The sequence below is a fragment of the Pocillopora damicornis genome, chromosome 8 (assembly GCF_964200805.1).
Source record: "Pocillopora damicornis chromosome 8, jaPocDami1.2, whole genome shotgun sequence".
Taxonomy (NCBI): domain Eukaryota; kingdom Metazoa; phylum Cnidaria; class Anthozoa; order Scleractinia; family Pocilloporidae; genus Pocillopora; species Pocillopora damicornis.
In genome coordinates, this window is record NC_142677.1 from 895,323 (window position 1) to 914,313 (window position 18,991).

Sequence of the window (18,991 nt, forward strand, 5' to 3'; positions counted from 1 at the left end):
TATGTTTTGCTATTTAGTTAGGTGGATAACCTTTTCAAGAGCGGAACAAAACATTTCTCATAAAAGCATTCATAAGACAATCATATGTCTCTGATATATCAAGCAGAGCGGAAGTAGCTGCAGAGCGGAAGCGGCTTCAGCCCGAAGCCGGAAAAGAAGTTTTTTTGGTCGGTGACCAGGTCATTGTAGGCCTGTTTCTCGATGGGACAGGCAGCCACCCAAGAGGCTTGAGACGACGTTACGTAATCTCTTTTGATACATTTCAGCTCTTTTGTCGTGTTTATTCGCTGTTGTGTTACAAATGTTAAACTCGGCTCAATCCAAGTGATCGTAGGAAATGTTTCATAGATTTATTTAGTTAACTTTGATCTTCCACTTCCACTTAAGTTACATTCAGATGAATAAAGTTCTCTCTCTCCTCTTGTTTCATGTGTTTCATTGAGCGATTTTCGATTTCTTGGGACAATTTGTTCTGCTCTCTTCATTAACACCTCTCCTGTATTTGGTAGAGCGTTCGTGTAGAGATAGAGCCAACAAACGTAACACGGTCTGAAACGAGCAGCATTCAGTCTGCCTCTCTTGGTGACAATATACGTCGAACACAAAGTCGCCAATCAAATATCTTAAAATCAGTCTGTTAATGCGTTTGATAAACAGGCCGTAACAGAGGGTAGGCATGCCAGGGCCTTGTTCACTCGTTTAAGTTTCGTTTCGTGAAAGTAGCTATATATGTTTATGCCTCGCGTCTTTCCACCATGCGTAAACGCCATTATCGAAAACGTAAAGGAACACTTTCGTAGACGCCCCCAGGAGTGGATATAAGTAAACACACAGCAATAACGTCTATGATCTTTTAGCTCGTAGACAGAAAACTATGTGTCCACTTACGAACGTCTGCCTCTGGACATGGTTGACACTATGGGATATTGACAAGCGTGACATGGTCAAGGGAAGCTGTCACGTTCAGCGCGGCATGTTTCTTATCAAAGTTAGGGAGGGTGGTGCTTTTGTTGCAGTTTTTTTTCGTAAGGGAAATAAATTCCCTGGAGACTGACGGGCCTCTCCAAAACACAACGTACAGACGAGGATGGTATCGAGACAGGCACCGATATTAAAAAGGTCAAAAGATGAAGTGTCGATGTCTGGCTTAATTTCAGAGATCTTTGAAAAATCCAAAAGTTCATGCGCAAACACAGAGGGTAGCCGCTCATGGAAATTGCGAGGTCAAAATGAGAACGATTTTAGACAACTAAAACTTTCAACAAATTTTTGCATCGCTGAAACTTTACCTATTTGCTCAGTTATCAGTTAATTCAATATTAGAGTTTACTTACACAAGAATTGTTTAGTTAGCTGTAAATTGTATCTATCAATACACTGTTATGTGTGTTAATCGGTTGGCACTGTGGCGGAACTAACAAGAGAAAGCGTAAATAACGATCGTTTACATCCGGCCGGGCATGTTTGAGTAAGAGTTAAAATGCACGGTGCGTGGAGGGGGTGAGGAAGTCGAGAGGAATTTCTATTGCCCCACCCCCTCCCCTTTCTTTCCTTTTGACCGTCGCTCACCCTCTTGGTACAAATTTCACTCTCTCCTCAGCCCTTCGCTGCCGTAAAAGATGGCAGTTATAGTTTAGTTATAGAGCAATCCCTCGCTTAAACTACGCTTGCTCTGCAGGCAACAGAATAAAGTTGATGTCACACTAAAAAAATCTCAATATCTTTTGCAGTAATATCAGATCTAGCTCTCAATGTGCGCGTTGAAATGCGATGCGATCTCAGTGCTCAGAGAGTCTAGGTTAAGAGTAGGAGAAAGCCCTCTTCTACAACATGTCTCATTTCCTCAGCTCTTTGGGAGTCTGAACCCCACACTCATGAAATTTAAAAGAATGTTACGGTTTCTTTTTCATGTTGCCAACGGAGTTGAAGTCGGTTGTTGTGTGTTACTGAAAATCTTGTTTTATTTTCAATGATTAACACAGTGACTTGAAGAAAAGAATAAATTATTAGTGGCAATCCATTGACAAGCAATTAGTGACTAACATGTGATATTGGGCGTCTACTTGCCTTTTGTAAAACTGGTAGGACACGAGTGTAGAGTCAATGAACCCACACGTTAACACCCGCAGTGATATGCAAAAATCAAAGAGTACTGAGTCGATAGGGGAAGATTCAAATTATTTAATTCCGGGGCTTTGCTCTAGTTTGCGTTATCCTGACACTTTCCATTTACTTAGTGTGTGTGACAAAATTTAACCAGTGACTCTTTAGTCGCCAGGCAGCGTCGACGACATCGGGGACAATGAAAGAAATATGCAGTTCTGAGCAGAGACAAGAGCTCACTAGGGTAATGGAGAGCCAAATCAAAATTATGCTAATAATTAAAAGGAAAAGATGGGAAAGGGCATGTGCTAGAGATTTAAAGAATAACAATGATGTCTGATCGAGCATGTCCTGCAAACAGTAAAGCTGACATTTGTAATTTACCTCGATTTATTAATTTTGAATGAAATCGGCCGGTATCAAGATATGATGCAACAATTCTCAGAGAAAAATCATGACTAATGGCAAATCGTTCAGTTGTTTCCATGGTTTTTGCGTCACACTAGAACTCTTTCTATTATTCAATAGCGGTGTTTGTGTGTCGACAATCAATATTCATATTCTCGATTTCACGGTCTTGTGAGTTTGACGGTCAGAGAAATATAAGTTTAAACACGTGTTTCAACTCTCTCTGAAGAACCATGCACGCTTCTGTGAAATTCTTGATTCATGCCTTTTCACTCCTTTTGGTCGCAAACGCGGCAATCGGACATGAAATAGGACAAAGATGTCTGCCCGGTAACAATCACAAGAAATATGCGTCCGCGGAAGAGAACTTATTGGCTTGTAAAGCATACAAAAATAATTCCTGCTGCACGAGTGACTTCACCAGACAACTGGTCAATTCTCCAATAAAAAGCATCTACAATTTCTCGTGGACGCCTTGTAACAACACCTTGAGCGCCAGATGTGAAGCGTTTTTGGTTTTGATCGAATGTTTCTACCGGTGCTCACCCGATGCGATCTATTGGGAAAATCCAGATTTTCCTTCAGCAATAAAGAAAGCCCCTATCTGCGCGAGTTTTTGTGATGAGTGGTACGATGCTTGCAGAGACGACCTAACCTGTGGGAGAAACTGGCTGACAGACTTCAACGTCAGCGCCGATGGAGTCAACACGTGTAAACAGCCTTGCAGGAACTTCAGCGCTTACTTCACCAATGGCAAAGATCTTTGCGAGGGAAAGTGGGGCCAGACTTTTGTCTACAAAGAAAACGATGTCGATTGTTTGAAGATGAATATTACGAGTCCTAACCAGAACGACGAGGTGGTAAAAAAACGACTGGGTAACAAAGATGCTAAGGGCAGTTCATTGGTCTCTCGTGCAAGTCTAGTTTTGGTTTGGGTTACGTCACTATTCCCAGCTTTGAATAAGTTTCATTTTGCTTGAACTGTAACTCGCTTTTAAATGCTGTATTACTTTAATTTGAAACTGTTCAATAGAGTATGGATCAAAACTAGGGGTTTAGGTTTAAGATCAGCAATAAAAGTCACCATAATTGACTTTGGCGCAGTGCTCTTCCATTCTGTGATATTTTACTGAGTGATATGTTCTCGTTCATGGATTTCGGAATTAATTAGTTAATTTAAATATCAAACTTTTACCAACACCTGTCCAAGATTTTGTTTCACTTGAAACAATTTTTATCGTCTCGTTTGGATATCTTTCCTTTTGAACGTACATGTGACAGATTCTTGACTTTTACGACATATCCCAATTGTAAAGTCTCCCGAATTTCCTATCATTCGATGCAACATGCAAATAATCGATCCATGCGATTAATATACTGCATTCAGTACGCTTTAAATAGTTCGACTGTCATGAACCATAAGATTGGTTTGAAAAGATTAACAGATCCTCTCAGATTATCAACCCGACGGTAATTGTACATTTGGAAAGAACCCCTTAAATTCCCAGTTTCAAAGATTTGAGAGAGTTTTCAATTACAAAATAACTCGCCGGGTTGGGCATAACTTCAAAGAATTATAGAAAGTCAGTCATTACCATTTTTCTTTCTTTTTTATTTTCTATTTTTTTCGGCAAGCTGATGGACTTTGGACTTCAAATTCAGACGAGTTCATGGTTAAGCCCTTAACTGTCACTGTTTTAGCCGTCAACGATATTTCGGGTAACCTTGAGTGACCTTACCTTAAGAGAGTCAATATTTATTTTTACTTTGCAAGAGAATAAGAATTGCTGCGATTCAGTTGTGTGACAAGAGGCGAAAAGGACATGCAGATTACATAACCACGCTTCATTGAGTTCTCGACATCACAAAAATGGCGCCGTCTCCCTTGACTGCAATATACGATTTTCTCAGCCTTGGTAACGTCTTTCTACTATTTATTTCGCTTTTAATGTTACATTACTTTATGGTTTTGTTCGAATTCAGGAACATGCCTCCAGGTCCTCGCTTCGCGACTATCCCAGTCCTTGGAAACTTGTTGTCGCTTGACCCCTCGGCCGAGACATTGTCAAACATCTTTAAAAGGTAAGTTATTTTTGCTGTATGGCTTCGGGACTTAATCGGTTTTAGCCCACATGATCTACAGGCAGATGTCCAACGAGTAACAGGCGTAGAAGTCAGTTCTGGCTGACCTTTCATAAAGAAGAATGCATGATACCAAACTGGAGTAATTTTAATGCAACGATACTCGCGGGCAACTTGAAAATTCTAACATTTATAACCGCTTTCAGTTTTTTTTTTTGGGAGGCATAAGCCATTGCAGAGTCCGGAACGAATCAATCCTTACTTGTGGACTCACATTTAGTGCTACTGGGAGACATGATAATCGAATTGCTCGAACGACCTAAGCAAAAAGGTGAAGATGAGAAATGCATCTTATACATACTAATCAGTATTTCCAATGATGTTACGCAGCGTAAATCATTGTTTAGTATGTGAACATTTAAGGTTCCTAGCTTCAAAGCTAACCTGTTGATTCTGAATTAGCTTCATCCTACTTCCCTTAAAAAAGATATTCCAAGCAAACAATTACACCACCTCAGACTCAGACCTGTGTCGACTTGTATTACAACCAAAACCATTTGACACCCAAATAAAAACTTATCGGCCCTAACGGCTTCTTTATTGAATTTTTAGCCTCACTAAAAACTATGGCCCGATATTCTCCTTGAAAATGGGCAGTTACAAGTTCGTTATGGCGTCCTCTCGCGAAGCTGTTCATGAAATGTTGGTAAAGAAATCTGCTGATTACGCAGGAAGACCGCAAACCTATGCCTTCTATACACAAACCTTAGGTAAGTTAGTAGGCAGTAAAGTTGGCGATATTTTCATTAGTGCGCAAACGGTGTATTTTTGCAGCTTGTTTGATCACGTCACCCAAGAAGCTCTCCCGGAGAGAACACATTGCGTGACGAGAAGTGACAAAGCGTGACGAGACGTGTCGAGACATGTCGAGACGTGCCGAGATCTTACATCTTACATGCGTACAAGTACTAGCCATCCTTTAGGTCTGATTGCCATCGTCAATCAAGAGCCACCAGCATAACGGCAATGTCTCTCGTCTTCGGCTGTTATTATCTATCTGGCCCACATTTTATGTTGGTCGGGCAATTTGAGTCAATAATGGTATATCCTGTCTATTGAGACTACAAAGAAAGACTGTAGGGAGAGACGAGGAGGCGGGTTAGTCAATGGCTGGTATTCGAGTGAGACCTTATATGCACGAGGATTACTCCTGGATGAAAAGACTTGCCTGCAGAGAATGCAGGGATAGGCATCCGGGAGAGGGGCAGCGTGTTCCTTCCTTTTTCTTTTGTCTGTGATGGTTGTAATTAACTAACTGTTCTTCAAGAGATAATGTTGATGTCACAGCTTTTTTAAGTTGGCCTCGAAATGTCTTTGTATCTTTTGAGTGGCCGTTCACGGGTACTTGTCCCAAAGTGGGAGATATTCAATTGCAACATTGATAGGCTTGGTCAGCATTAGATTCCATCCACCAAAATCACCTTGGTCGAGAGGGACTGAGATGGAATGATGGACAACTCATGACTTGTTATACTAAATGAAAATTACGAAGCTACGACAACATGCTGACTTATCCCGATGACCTAAGTGTATCATTTGTTTGGGAAATTGCGTCAAAACTTTTTACTCAAGAAATGGTAAGCATTAATTTATTGTTCGATTGTAGTATTATAAAACATTTTACACAATTTTATGCAGATATTTCACGTATTTAAAAGGTGCCCAGATGTTACGTAGTTTTGGTGGATGTCATTAGGGAACATCCACCAAAACTTTGACCAAAACCATCAACAATATATTTTTTAAATTTTATCTATAGCCGCTGTTAGATGTTCAGGGAGACAAAAGATTTATACCACTAATTAGCAGTTAGTGCTCTGGCTAATTATTTTTTATGGTGCACAATTGCTGACCGACCAAACGTTCATAATGATTATCATAACTCTTAACACATAGAATAAAGTGGTTTTGGTGGATGTTTCTCTCCATCCACCAAAACCACCATAGCAATTTCTGCTACTTCCTTACAGAAGACTGATGTGACCTGCTATTTGGAGTACATAACCACAATCTATTTCTTTGTATGTAGAGATATTTTGCAAAGTTCTTGAGTCAGCACCTTTTATTATTGAAACCATAATCATAACATGGTGCACAGTATAGAATACAAAAGGTTCTGGTGTGGTAATCATGTAATCTTGAAACAGGAGAGTTTTTAACTGACTTAAACTGATTTAAACAGACATTTGCAACAAAATTCCAGGTCCAGAAATTTCTTCCACTATTTCTGCTAAAATCATAACCTTTAAGTACAACAAATCAGCACATTAGTAATTGTTATCAGGGGTCTGAAAATCCTATTTCAAGTAACCTTCAATTTCACATGGATGAATAAGTATACTCTCAAGATGCAGAATGTCTTACATTTTACAAACTATTTCCCTTTTTATGGATAGACAGTGAAAGGCCTTTGCCACATTGGTGAATCAAACCATTGTATACCATGCATTTTGTGATAATTGTTTTTTTTTGCTCACAATATCCAGAAAAATGGAGGGGATAAATTTAAATAGAAAATTCTATTAATGGTTAAAATTAAATAACATTGGAAGATCAAATTAACTTTGTACTGTTTAAAATTCAGTTTTGGTTTCTTGCTTATTCCAGCCTCTTAATATTCAAAAGCATTCCTTGTCATTTTTGTGTTCTTCTGTGTACATAACATGAAAAATAAACACAGAGAAAGGAAACTACAAAGGATTAAACTTGAAGCTAAAGCAAAGCTTAAGTTGAGCCATAGCTGATCCAAATACTGAGCACTTTGTATTGTAACCCATTTAGCAGTAAAGTTTATCTATATGTCTGCCAGCTTGTCACAAGTCTTACCCCTCTCCTTCAAAAGTCTTTATAAATAAATTTTTCTTTGTGGTCCCAAATTGATGATAAGTATATTACAGCTCCTCAATTTTCCTCTCTCAAGACAAAGTTACTCTAAATTTAACAAAGTAATGGACTTGATAAACTCAAACTATAACTCAGCTGGCTGCTACTTGCAACCTTAATTTCTAGATATCAGTATACAATAATCAATATGTTATAAATAAGAACCCTAATGCTTAATTTTGCAGTGATCACCTTCCTCCTTTTCATTTGCAGACCAGACTGGAACCTCTATAGGTGTGTTTGCTTGTTTTGAGTGGGGATGGAAGAAAAGGAGTCATGCCGTATATCTGATTTATTAAATCGCATTTGTTCTGTTTATACATGAGTAGAACTACCTTGTTCTCTGAAAAAAATAAAATTTCTTGCATTTTTATCTGTGCTTTGCAGTCAAACTTCCTTGTGTCTTGGACAAGAAATCTTATTTTCTTGAAAACAAAATCTTTGTTTCCAGCCTTCTGTAATAGGTAAATATAACAGTGTAAGATGAGTGACAGTGTATTTCTCAAGTTATTTTTTGGAATGCGACAAAACGGAAGTGTCATAGCGTGATAAGGAGCAAACATATGATTGCTTGATAGAATGCAAAAAATGCAGAATTGCATATATTTTCTCCTTTGTCAGCAGCATATGTTAGTGAAAAGTTCTTATAATTGTTAACTTCTAAACCATCTTCAATTTAGCCAAGATTGAACTGTTATCACGTTTGTCATAAAAGTATTCTGAGATCAATGTCATATGACCCATTCAAGTATTTGACCTTTCGAATTAGCAAGCCATAGTTGACAGAAACACAAAGGTTGAGGATAAAAAGAAATTATTATATACAGTACTTCTTCTGCATCTTTTCGTTTCCTTTTCTCTCCAGCTGTTCTATCTATGCCGTGCTGGCAATTGAACACCTTCCTTCCCAAAATTAGGAAAGGCACACCAGTAAAAAACGAATTTTTGCTCCTTAAATATCTCATGCATCTTCCCCCAGTATTTTGTGACTTCTGTCCGAGAAAGGGGGTGTAAGCATTAAATTAACCCGAATGATTCCACAATTGTGGTATCATCCAAGCCATGCTAGAGGACTTGAACTAGATAAACTAGTGAGAATGCACAATAGCAATAGCAAAGCTTTGTAATGCTAAAGAGCTATATCAATATATATATGTGTTCCCGAAACCTTTGACAGCTTTAAAGAAAGAAAACTGCGTCGTCAATCCTGTTTCAAATTCTGCAATAAGTTTATGCGCCTCATCAACAGAATTAACGTATCCTAAATTATCTGCATGTCTACCATCAATGGTTCGCGACTTAAAATTCTCGCTATGCTATTTCTGTTTGTTCCTCAAGAATCATAGTATTTACAGCTTTTGATGTTCGGCTACATCACTTGCGGATTTCCGAGAATCTTCGGTTATGTTTTGCAAGTCATTAAATATTCCATCTCAGTCCCTCTCGACCGAGGTGGTTTTGGTGGATGGAATCTAATGCTGACCAGTCATGGGAATCTCACAGAGACACAGCATAGAAACATACGTTTGGCAGAATTGTGGAATGTAGCTGTGATTACTCTTGTATTATGTTATCCTAACAACTGGGTTTCATTTGAATTGTAGGAGGCAAAGATATCATAATGGGTAACTATGGCCCACAATGGAAAAAGCAGCGGAAGCTCTTCACTGCAGCTTTACGACAGTATCTTCTTGATGTCCCGCTCATAGAAAGGCGAGTTGCAACACAGGCTGAGAAACTTGTGCAGTTCATGGAGGAACAAAATGGAAAGCCTTTTAATCCCTCAGATTGTCTGATGCGAAGCGTGGCTAATGTTATATGCGGTATAACGTTCGGTGAGGGTGAAGACACGACCAATCCAGAATTGGACCGACTTTTGAAATTGAATGCGGATTTTATAGCTAACGATGAGGATCTCAGATTAGCCACAATCTTGGAATTCTTCTCATGGGCACGCTATTTGCCACTTAAGGTTTATGACCGTGTTCTGCAGCCCTTGTTTGAGATACACGATATCATCCGTAAGATCTTTAGATTGCGCGCAAAAGAATTTGATCCAACAGAACCTGTAGAAAATTTGATTTCAGGTCTTCTCCGTGCCAAGTACGAAACCGAAAATGAGCCAGACGACGAGATGAGAGACGTTCAGCTGTCTGAAGACCATTTTGTCATCACTATCGAAGACATGTTTGTTGGCGGCTACGAAACCACAAGCACCACACTAAAATGGGTTATTGCCCTCTTGGTCAGATATCCGGAGCATCAAAAGGACATTCAGCGCCAGTTGGATGAGGTAATTGGTGCGGAAAAGAGCCCTTCCTTACACGATCGCTCCAGTCTGCCGCTCGTGCTGGCCACAGTCATGGAAACCCTAAGGATTGGAAACTTATTACCCATTGCACTACCTCATGTGACTCTTACCGACACCACATTGTGTGGATACCGTGTACCGAAGGACACCATTGTCTTTGCCAACACGGAGTCTATTCATCTGGATCCAAAATTTTGGGAAGACCCCACCGTGTTCAATCCTTACCGTCACCTGGACAAAGATGGCAAGTTGATCACCAATCAAGGCAACTTCTATCCTTTCGGAGCCGGCCGCCGTGTCTGTGCAGGTGAAGCCCTGGCCAAAGTTGAGCTGTTCATGTTTGTCTCGTGGATGCTTCAAAAGTTTACTTTTATAGCTGATGAGGGACATCCTGTGAACACGAAGGGAGCTTTTGTTCAATTTCCCTCTGCTTACAAGATATGTGCCATCAAGCGACAATGAGGATCTCAGATATCACTTTCTCAGGCTTGTTTATCGGTGATGTCAAATCCGCTGTATAAGACTGCTGATTTTACAGAACGAAGAATTTAGTGCCGGAGACGGCACGGTGCTAGTTTGCATCAAAAGCGCCCTTAGAAACTATCTTATTAATAGAAACAGAGTACCTTTAAATTGAGAGTAGTACATAAAACCAAATCCAATGTGATCAGAAGGGTCAACAAGACCAATCTCAAAACGAAGTAAAGTGAAACAAAAGGTTTTAGTTATAGTTTATATTCTCTCAGGCAAAACTGTCGCAGTCACGTGTGACTTTCGACACTTATTTAAACTTGGCTCCATATTGTTGAATTTTCAAACCTTTTATCCTTTTTTAAATAAAAAATTTAAGGCAATCGGTGTTCTGTAGCAGTATATCTTTTCCTGTTTACATTCTGCACGAATAACCACAACCCAATAAATTTTTTGGTAAATCCTATGTAAAACATTGACCGTACCCTGCGAGGAAGCGTGTTTGGACTTCTTTTACACATGAAGGTCTTTTTACATTTCGTTTAACACTATTTACTTGAAATCTCAGCAATTTTGACAAATTTCTTTGATTTCACCGTTGTATAGTAGTTAAAGAACATTACATCATATTCTGAGTCGATTTGCGCAATTTGGGCGATAAAGGTATGCCATGTTATGTTATGTGGAAGAGCGGTGTTGAAATGGTTACAACGCTGGATTCCCGGTTAGAGACCTAGCCAGGTCAATGTGTTGCGTCCTTTGGCAAAGTAACTTAGTCCCCAGTGCCTCTCCCTACCCAAGATTATTTATGAGTACCGGCGAATTTCCATGGAAGCATGATGATATGTGGAGGGTAACCTTGCGATGAGGTAGCACCCCATCCAGGGGGGAAGGGTGGGTGGAGTAGTGATACTCCTGGTCGCTTTATGCTAAGGAAACCATAATAAGCTCGGGCTGGGTGGACCTCTTGTCTTGATTACAGACTCAAACTTTTACCATTTACCATTTGCCTTTGCTTTTCATTGCTACCTACTCAAAAACAAGTGACTTCCACCTAGACCTTCCGAGGACAACGGTTATGACAGTAACGAGAAAGGATCTGGGTACGAGATTAGTACAGACCTTCTCGTTTATGCGAAACACAGGTACAAATAGAGAATTAGGTCATGAGACCGTATCACCAACAGGATTCACTAGGTTTTATCAAAAAAGGTTAATGAACTCAAGGTAATTGGTCGCTAAGGAATAATGTTTCATGGGTTTGCGGGCTGCTTATGGGGGTCTGGATGGGGGTGCGTGGGTGTCCTTATATCGGTTGTCGGTTAAAGTTTCATTTCTTTTTCGGTAGTTGGTTCAAATTTTCGATATTTGTCGGTAGTCGGTAAATCTCAGCTAATAATTAAAAATGCGTGTTATTTATGTTGTTATTTATTTTATTCAGGTAATTCGTGGGCTCGAGTACCGGACACTGCTCTGGAAATGAGCCCGCGCTCTTACAAGATAAGTTTGATGGCAGAAAATTTTACAATCAACTGAGTCTTATATTTTAAGTTACTACCTCCTAAGCTAGAGTGCTCCCCTTTCTGACTAGAAATCAATACATATATCGATAAAGTTAACCCCGTTCAAATCCCCTTTTTTGTTTTTGAAGAATCAGAAGAGGCCAGATGGAATGTCTACTGAAGGAGATTTCTTTGTGCTTGCTTGGTTAGTTAGTAAGTAAACACTTTGAAGCTGCGGCCGACAGAAAAATTTCGTTGACCTTTTTTTTTCTTTTCGGCAATTGAGCAGCGATTGAAATCAGTTTTCAATGTCACTACCAGTGGAACTCTACCAAACGAGTTTGTTTTCCTTCCATGTAAAGTAATAAGGACGAAAAAGCGGAACTCTTCAGCTGGCTTTTTTCCGCTAGCTTTTTTTCTCGACGGGAATGATCGGAGGCAAATATCGTCAATGTAGCTTATTGTGTAATAATTTTCCGGTGATTTTTTACCGCGCGACGTAAAGTAGCCTATAGGGTCGCGCGAAAATTAATAGGTGGGTTTTTAACCTATATACCCTTGAAATTTCCGAAAATGGAAGGGATAAAAAATTAATTCGTAAGGGGTACAGGAACCTTAGACTCAAAGCCCTATGGGGGCTGAAGTCTATTTGTAAACCGCGTTCTACATACAGGCTGTGCACGAAGTTCATTGGTTATCCATTCAGTCACTAGTAATTGCTCTTTTCTTTGTTTATTGCCAACTCTGTAACCTAATATCAAAAATTTTTTAATTTAGCGTGAAAAGGAAATCTTGATTGTACTGCTATATGAATGGTCGAAAGAAAAAACACGCCAATCTCTCAACCAATCAGATGTAAAACTGAAACCAATCGCGACTTAGTGACTCGCGTTTTTACGCGCGGACGAGGTAGTCTAATTTTTTTTTTCACTTTGAGTTCTCATTGGCTCCTTGTGATGCCTTCCTCCGCTCTGATAGGCTGCCTTTATACCTTCACTTTTAATCTCACGAAGCTCAATCGAAAAGAGCTCTGAATAAAAAATTGTAATTCGTCTAAAGCACTTAACAAAAATTGCAATTTATGAAAAAATATTTCACTTTCGCTGTATGGCGCGTATCTTGTAGGGAGCGGGAAACTGAGTAATACTAAATATGCCCCTCAGCTCGGGAGGATGGCCATCTACTTCAGGAACAAAAGTGAAATTTTGAAGAATCCAAGACACAAACAAAAACAGTTTCACTTTAGCAAGGGCTTCCCCAGCACATACCCGGCGACCAGCTCCGAAAGGAAAGAAGTTACTTTGGTTAGTGATAAGCTGACCATTTTTGTCGATGTGACGGTAAGGATTGAAATTGGTGGGATCTTTCCAACAGTTGGGATTCAGATGAACAGATTCTGTGTCAGCAAAGACAATTGTATCCTTTGGAACGCGGTAGCCGCATAGTGTGGTATCGGTCATGGTGACATGAGGAAGTAAAAGAGGTCCAACGTTTCCAAGTCGCAGTGTTTCGATGATTGCTGCCTGCACTAGAGGTAAACTGGCACGATCATTCAAGGAAGGACTCCGCTCACCAAGTACCTCGTCTAACTGGCGTTGAATGTCCTCCTGGTACTTTGGATGGTTAACTAGGTAAGCTATCACCCATTTTAAGGTTGTGCTGGTAGTTTCGTAGCCAGCAGCAAACATGACCTCAACATCGTTCACAAGATAGTCATCAGAAAGGAATGCGGACCTTTCTCCATCGCCTGCCATCTTTGCTTCGTTTCTTGCACAAAGAAGACCCGAGATGAAATCCTGTACGCTCTTTGCTGGGTCGAAATTTTCTTCGCGTTCTCTTAAAAATTTGCGAATGATTCCAAACATTTCGAAGAAGGGCTGTATGAAGCGATCATAAGCCTTGATCGGCAAGTACTTCGTAAAGGGGAAGAAGTCCAACACAGTAACAAGCCTCGCTACATCATCATTTTCCACAATATTCGCGCAAAGATTCAAAAGTTGGTTTAGATCTGGGTGCGTTGTGTCGAAACCTTCACCGAAGGTTATCCCGCAAATGACATCAGCAACGCCCCTCATGAGGCAATCTGCGGGATCGAAAGGTTTGCCATCTTGTTCTTGCATAAACTGCACCAATTTCTGAGCTTGAACTGAGACTCGGCTTTCTATGAGGGGAATATCGGAAACATACTGGCGCAATACTGATGTGAATAATTTTCGATGAAACTTCCAAGAAGGACCATAGTTACCAAAAGCGATATCTTTACCGCCTGCAACAGAAAAAATGTTACGGACTTAAGTTACAGTGTAATTAAAAAAAAATGAGTAATGAATGCGCGTGAAGCAACACATCTAAGGGATGGCTCTCCCTCTTCAGTTTCTTTGTTCTAAAGGAAGTTTGCGTAGTGATATTCTTGTACCACTGGCTAGAAATAGTATAAAATCGCCAAAAAACCTTCAAATGAAGGAAGGAATCAACTACAACCTCAATCTGTATGTGAGAGATGTGACAACAAGTCCCATAATCCAATGCTCGATGCAAACGAAGTATTGGAGGGGTGGGAAGCGACCGTTCTTGCCATTTCTCTCACGTCCTTCCCTTCCCCTATCCTTAACTGCCCCTTAAACGTTTCATAATAATCATTACTGAGGATTTTCTTCCGATAATCGATTTAAATTATTCCTTTTTCAGAACCCTATTACGTAATCAATGTGCAAAAGGCCTTACCTAGTGTTCTAGTTTGAACTGAATATGTCTGTGGTCTTCCAGCGTACTCAGTAGATTTCTTTATTAGCATCTCTTTAACAGATTCAGGTGTAGACGCCATAACAAACTTGTAACTACCAAGTTTGAGCGAAAATACAGGACCATAGTTTCGTTTGAGGCTGAAAAAGAACAAAGAGAATCGTATGTTGAACATCTGCCTCGGTAATGATATTCATGAAACAATGATCAAAATAGCAGTGCTGATTTCTCTTGACTAAACTCAGCGCTTTGCGTTTTGTTTCAATCTCTAAAAAGAAATTCGAGCCTCAAATATTTTTTCACTTTTCAAACCATTGAAATGGTTAATTGATGAACAGTGGATTCAGTGGTTTGAAAAGACAGGAGTGGTGACCCCAACAACAACGCCAGAAATGTTAATAGGAAATATAAATAGCTCTTGTATTCTTTTATGTTAACAATGGGCGGTTTTGAAGAGAGGATTTCAGTAACGCGATTTGAGCTTTGGAAACTGAAGCTAAATACATTATTCGATAAAGACCTAATAATCGTATCTTCTCAAAGTAATTAGTCTGTTTCGTTATCCAATTTTGTCCAATCTTTTATCAACGCCGCTGAATCTTCCACATCCCTATCTAATGTCTTGAAGACATTGTTTTGACGGCAGGATTACTATAATCGATCATTGCGCAACTTTACAAAGCAATTTGTCATCATTGTCCATTCAGCAAATGGTGACCCTGCAACACCCTGTGGACTCCAAATTGCTGAGCCTGGAAAAAAAAAAGTCCTAAAATGCGATACCGAATGAAATCATAGCCACTTAAGAATAATCGCTCTTGATTTATAGAATGGAAAAACAGTCTATGATCATAAATTACCGGTAACTTAAGGGAAAAAATGCAAATTGAAAGCTATTCTCTCCAAAAGACTTCTCGCGCAAATCAATTAAACCGCACTTTTACAGGAGTCATGCTGTGGAACGCTATTTCTGTACCATGAATTAAAATAAAGCTATATATAACGGTTTATTTGGTGGCGATACAAACTATTATTGACAAATAATTGTCAAAAACAGTGGCAACTAAAAATAACTGAAAAATTGCTTCATAATTACATGGCTAAGTAGACCACATATGTAAAACAATGTGGGTAGTTTGGATTGTTCTAAAATTAACATTTTTCTGCTCTGAATTTATCACAACATTTTAACCGGCTTTTTAAAAAATTGGATTTTTAGAGAGAATTCGTTCGAGGCAAGATGACGAGAGCGGGGCAACACTAGGTGTAGATAAATGAATATTCTTACATCTCAACAGGCTGATAATGTTCCAATCACTAATCATGCGCTTCCGAATAGGTGTGTTAATTGTTTTATGATCTATTTCCATGGAAAATTCATTAAGTGGTTAAATGCTTTTAACTTTTTTATGGCTTCATCAAAGAGGAATTTTAGCAATTACGGCCAAATAACCGTAAAGCGTTTCCATGGCAGAAGTTAAGAAGACTGTTTACTCAGTAGTGGAGTTGTTTTGCTCCGAAAGATATATGTTTGGATAGTTTGATAAGTCAAGTGGTCAAACAGAATATTCTACACTGTATACAAATAGCTGATTAGAAATTACATAATATTTGTATAGCAGATGGGCGTAAAGAAAATTTTCAATTTTTGAACCAGAGAATTTGGTGAAATGTCATCAAAAAAAGTGTTCTTTCCCACAATGTTAATACCCGACACAATAATCTTTGAGCCAAAAGCAAAACCAAAGATGGCTATATCAAATCGAAAGTTAAATATTTTAAGATACGATTCACTGACCTTCGGAAAGCGTCGGTTAGTTTCTCCGCCTTCGAATCGAGAGAAAACGCGTTACCTAAAACTGGAACGGCTGTAAATCGCGGACCCGGTGGCATTCCTCTGAACTCGTACAGCACCATGATGTAATGTGATACCATCAGGGTGAACAACAGCAGAAAAACATTGCCAAGGCTGAGGAAACCGTAAATTGTGGCGAACGCCGTCGACATGTTTACGGGGAAGGTTAGTGGTTAAATTGACTCAATTGAGGACCACACGATCTTAAATCTGACGTCACGAAAATTTAGGACGAGTGCGAGCTTGCGCACAAATGAGATGTCTGTGTCTTCCGCTATTGCGAAAGAGATGTTAGCATCGCTGCCCCGCTTGATGCAACGTGATAATGAAATCGGACTTCATAGGTGGGAACGTTGTGTCAAAAAAACTTAAACCATGGATATCGTGTGTAAATACAATCTATCTTGGCGTAAGTATCGTTGAAGTGGTGGATAACTCTACTTCAAAATGGCTCATATATTGACAAGTTCTCAGTGAAATTACTTGTGACGTCATCGTCCTACAACGGTAGCAACCTCATGAATGGGAAATACAGATAATCTCAGGGTAATACGAGAGTTATTGTTATTGTTTTATTTTAGATTTCTAGTCGTTTCTAACGGATCTGCTGAATGACAGCGTAACCTGAAAAATTGTGGCCAAGTGCTTCCTTTGACACCATACAAAACTTGTACACAAGGCGCCTGTTTTTGTGTTGTTGGTGTGTGTGGGTTTGTTTGGGTGAAACGGTAAATACACGGGAACTCGAATTTCTTTGCAAGGTCGTTTAAGAATGCCGAATGCGTTTGGAATGAAAAAGAGTACATAAGAATTTAAAGCAGTTAACAATTGAACGAAACTCTGTTCGATCTTAAAGCGTGTAAAGTCTAACTCGTTCTGATGAACGAATTGAGAGGTTTTTCTCTTCATGGCGTGCAATGCGTTGGTCGTTATCATAATTATTTCCTGTTGGCAAACTTATGCTCAAATAACTTCCTTTCACTTTGAAACAATGCTGGAACAAGAGCCAAAAATAAAAAAAATTACTGATCGAATCGGCTAAGTCGACGTTAAGACTGTACAGAACACGATGTTTATTGTTGTCTGATGAAATCACGATGTCATTGTTGTCTGATGAAAATATCTGTTGAATCGACTTTGAAAGTCCCTTTCTCGCTTACTAGTTCTTAGCAAGCTTACTCAGGATTTGTAGGTGACGTTTCCCGTTTTTCTCAACGGGAAAAAATTCATCGACACTTGATAGTTTCCCAAGATTGGCTAATCTGAAGGTAAACGTGCAAGCTTACTCAGGATTTGTACGTGACATTCGGTTAAAATTGCGGAAGCTGTGCGCTGATTTGAGTTAAAAAAAAAAAAAAATAATAATAATACGATAGAGTCGCATGTCAACAATTTGTCGTCGCAGATCGGATTGACAGTTCATTTCAATTGTTCGCTGTTTAATTTGGCAAAGAAAGTTTGGCAACTTGACACCAAGAAACTTGCTGGAGTAGAGTTTCGTCTGTAGCTCTCAAGTCTCAAGAGTTCCCTACAGTCGACAATGGGCGAAAAGTTATCACTATTCAGTGGCGGATCCAGGCCTTGAGCTGAGTTGGGGGGAGGGGGTGGGGATGGTTTCTTGTCGCTTGCCCTGTCGGTTTTTCTTCCTCCGGCGATACTTATACTTACTCTTTTACCAAAATAAAGTGGAGGAGGGAGCGGCGGGTCCCCCGGACCCTCCCCTGGATTCGCCACTGCTATACTGCTATTAGTGTTACAATTTTAAATATTTCCTCTTTATGTCGCAAGAGAACCCCGACATTTCAGGTTTGGCACACTAGACGCAAACTACGACACGAACAATCTAGATCTATTACGGGAACATTCGTCAAGGAAATGAATCCCAATGTGACATATTAGTATAGAGTCTCAAAGCTGTAGTGTATTGTGTAGAGGTACTCAAAACAATTTACAAAAAATATCCTCAATGTATTGTTAGAAACTCTGAAAGTCATCGCGTTCTTTCCGTTAGCTTTTAAGCTTTTGATGTTTCTTACTCTGCTTTAAGGAATGGATTCCGTTTATTTTACACACCTATTATTATCCGAGTTCGAGGTCTTGTGTAGTCTGTACCTTTAGGTAGGAACCGATTTCCTTCAAGATGTTACAATCTCTTTATTTCCTAACCTTCGTTTCATGGCCCAGAGCGGAGTTGAGTCAGTCGCCGTTTGCACCCTAATATCTGTGCGCATTTTCTCCTTTCTGTTCTTTACTCATGTCCTATGAGGTTGACAATGAGAATTTGCTTACAGTCAAGAGCTCCCTTAGTGATCCTTTGCTTGATCTCATGACTTTTGTGCTTGATTCAGCTGTGATACTGTAAGGAGATATTAGAGACGAGCCTGTGATAAGTGATAATTTAATTGAGGAGAAAAATGATAATCCGTAATCACTCTGTGCGGAGCAACATAAGTAAGATTTTCATTATTCCTCTGTTCTGTGTCTGACGGGTTTGAAAAACGATTTCTAATCACACCTAGCGACTTCAAGCGACTGCCGCACGATGATAGATGAGCAAGTGCATTAAAAACTGAT

The 18,991-nt window shown here is 39.6% G+C and overlaps 2 protein-coding genes and 1 pseudogene across 8 annotated transcripts; 2 read left to right on the forward strand and 1 right to left on the reverse strand.

Annotated features, from left to right (window-relative positions):
• The first annotated feature begins 2,481 nt into the window (after window positions 1-2,481).
• LOC113680703 (riboflavin-binding protein pseudogene) lies at window positions 2,482-3,605 on the forward strand (annotated as a pseudogene). The gene has a single exon (XR_016179044.1). The product of XR_016179044.1 is annotated as a riboflavin-binding protein pseudogene (transcript).
• Window positions 3,606-4,107: 502 nt separating this feature from the next.
• Window positions 4,108-10,899, forward strand: LOC113680674 (steroid 17-alpha-hydroxylase/17,20 lyase). Of its 4 annotated transcripts, XM_027197708.2 has the most exons (4): window positions 4,108-4,230; window positions 4,495-4,593; window positions 5,206-5,363; window positions 9,141-10,899. In XM_027197708.2, the coding sequence occupies exons 2-4, from the start codon at window positions 4,499-4,501 to the stop codon at window positions 10,307-10,309; spliced, it is 1,422 nt and encodes a 473-aa protein (XP_027053509.2). In that variant the 5' UTR covers window positions 4,108-4,230; window positions 4,495-4,498; the 3' UTR covers window positions 10,310-10,899. The 4 variants fall into 4 exon arrangements, with proteins under 4 accessions (XP_027053509.2, XP_027053508.2, XP_089036054.1 ...); XM_027197707.2 differs by lacking the exon at window positions 4,108-4,230 and having other exon boundaries at window positions 4,266-4,593; XM_089179928.1 differs by lacking the exons at window positions 4,108-4,230; window positions 4,495-4,593; window positions 5,206-5,363 and adding an exon at window positions 6,105-6,230.
• Window positions 10,900-12,536: 1,637 nt separating this feature from the next.
• On the reverse strand, window positions 12,537-18,917 carry LOC113680675 (steroid 17-alpha-hydroxylase/17,20 lyase). Of its 3 annotated transcripts, none has more exons than XM_089179930.1 (3): window positions 18,584-18,917; window positions 14,545-14,702; window positions 12,537-14,086 (listed from the first exon to the last, which is right to left on the reverse strand). In XM_089179930.1, exons 1-3 carry the CDS (start codon window positions 18,646-18,648, stop codon window positions 12,915-12,917), a joined length of 1,395 nt encoding a protein of 464 aa, XP_089036056.1. In that variant the 5' UTR covers window positions 18,649-18,917; the 3' UTR covers window positions 12,537-12,914. The 3 variants fall into 3 exon arrangements, with proteins under 3 accessions (XP_089036056.1, XP_089036057.1, XP_027053511.2); XM_089179931.1 differs by having other exon boundaries at window positions 18,491-18,777; XM_027197710.2 differs by lacking the exon at window positions 18,584-18,917 and adding an exon at window positions 16,361-16,709.
• Window positions 18,918-18,991: the final 74 nt, after the last annotated feature.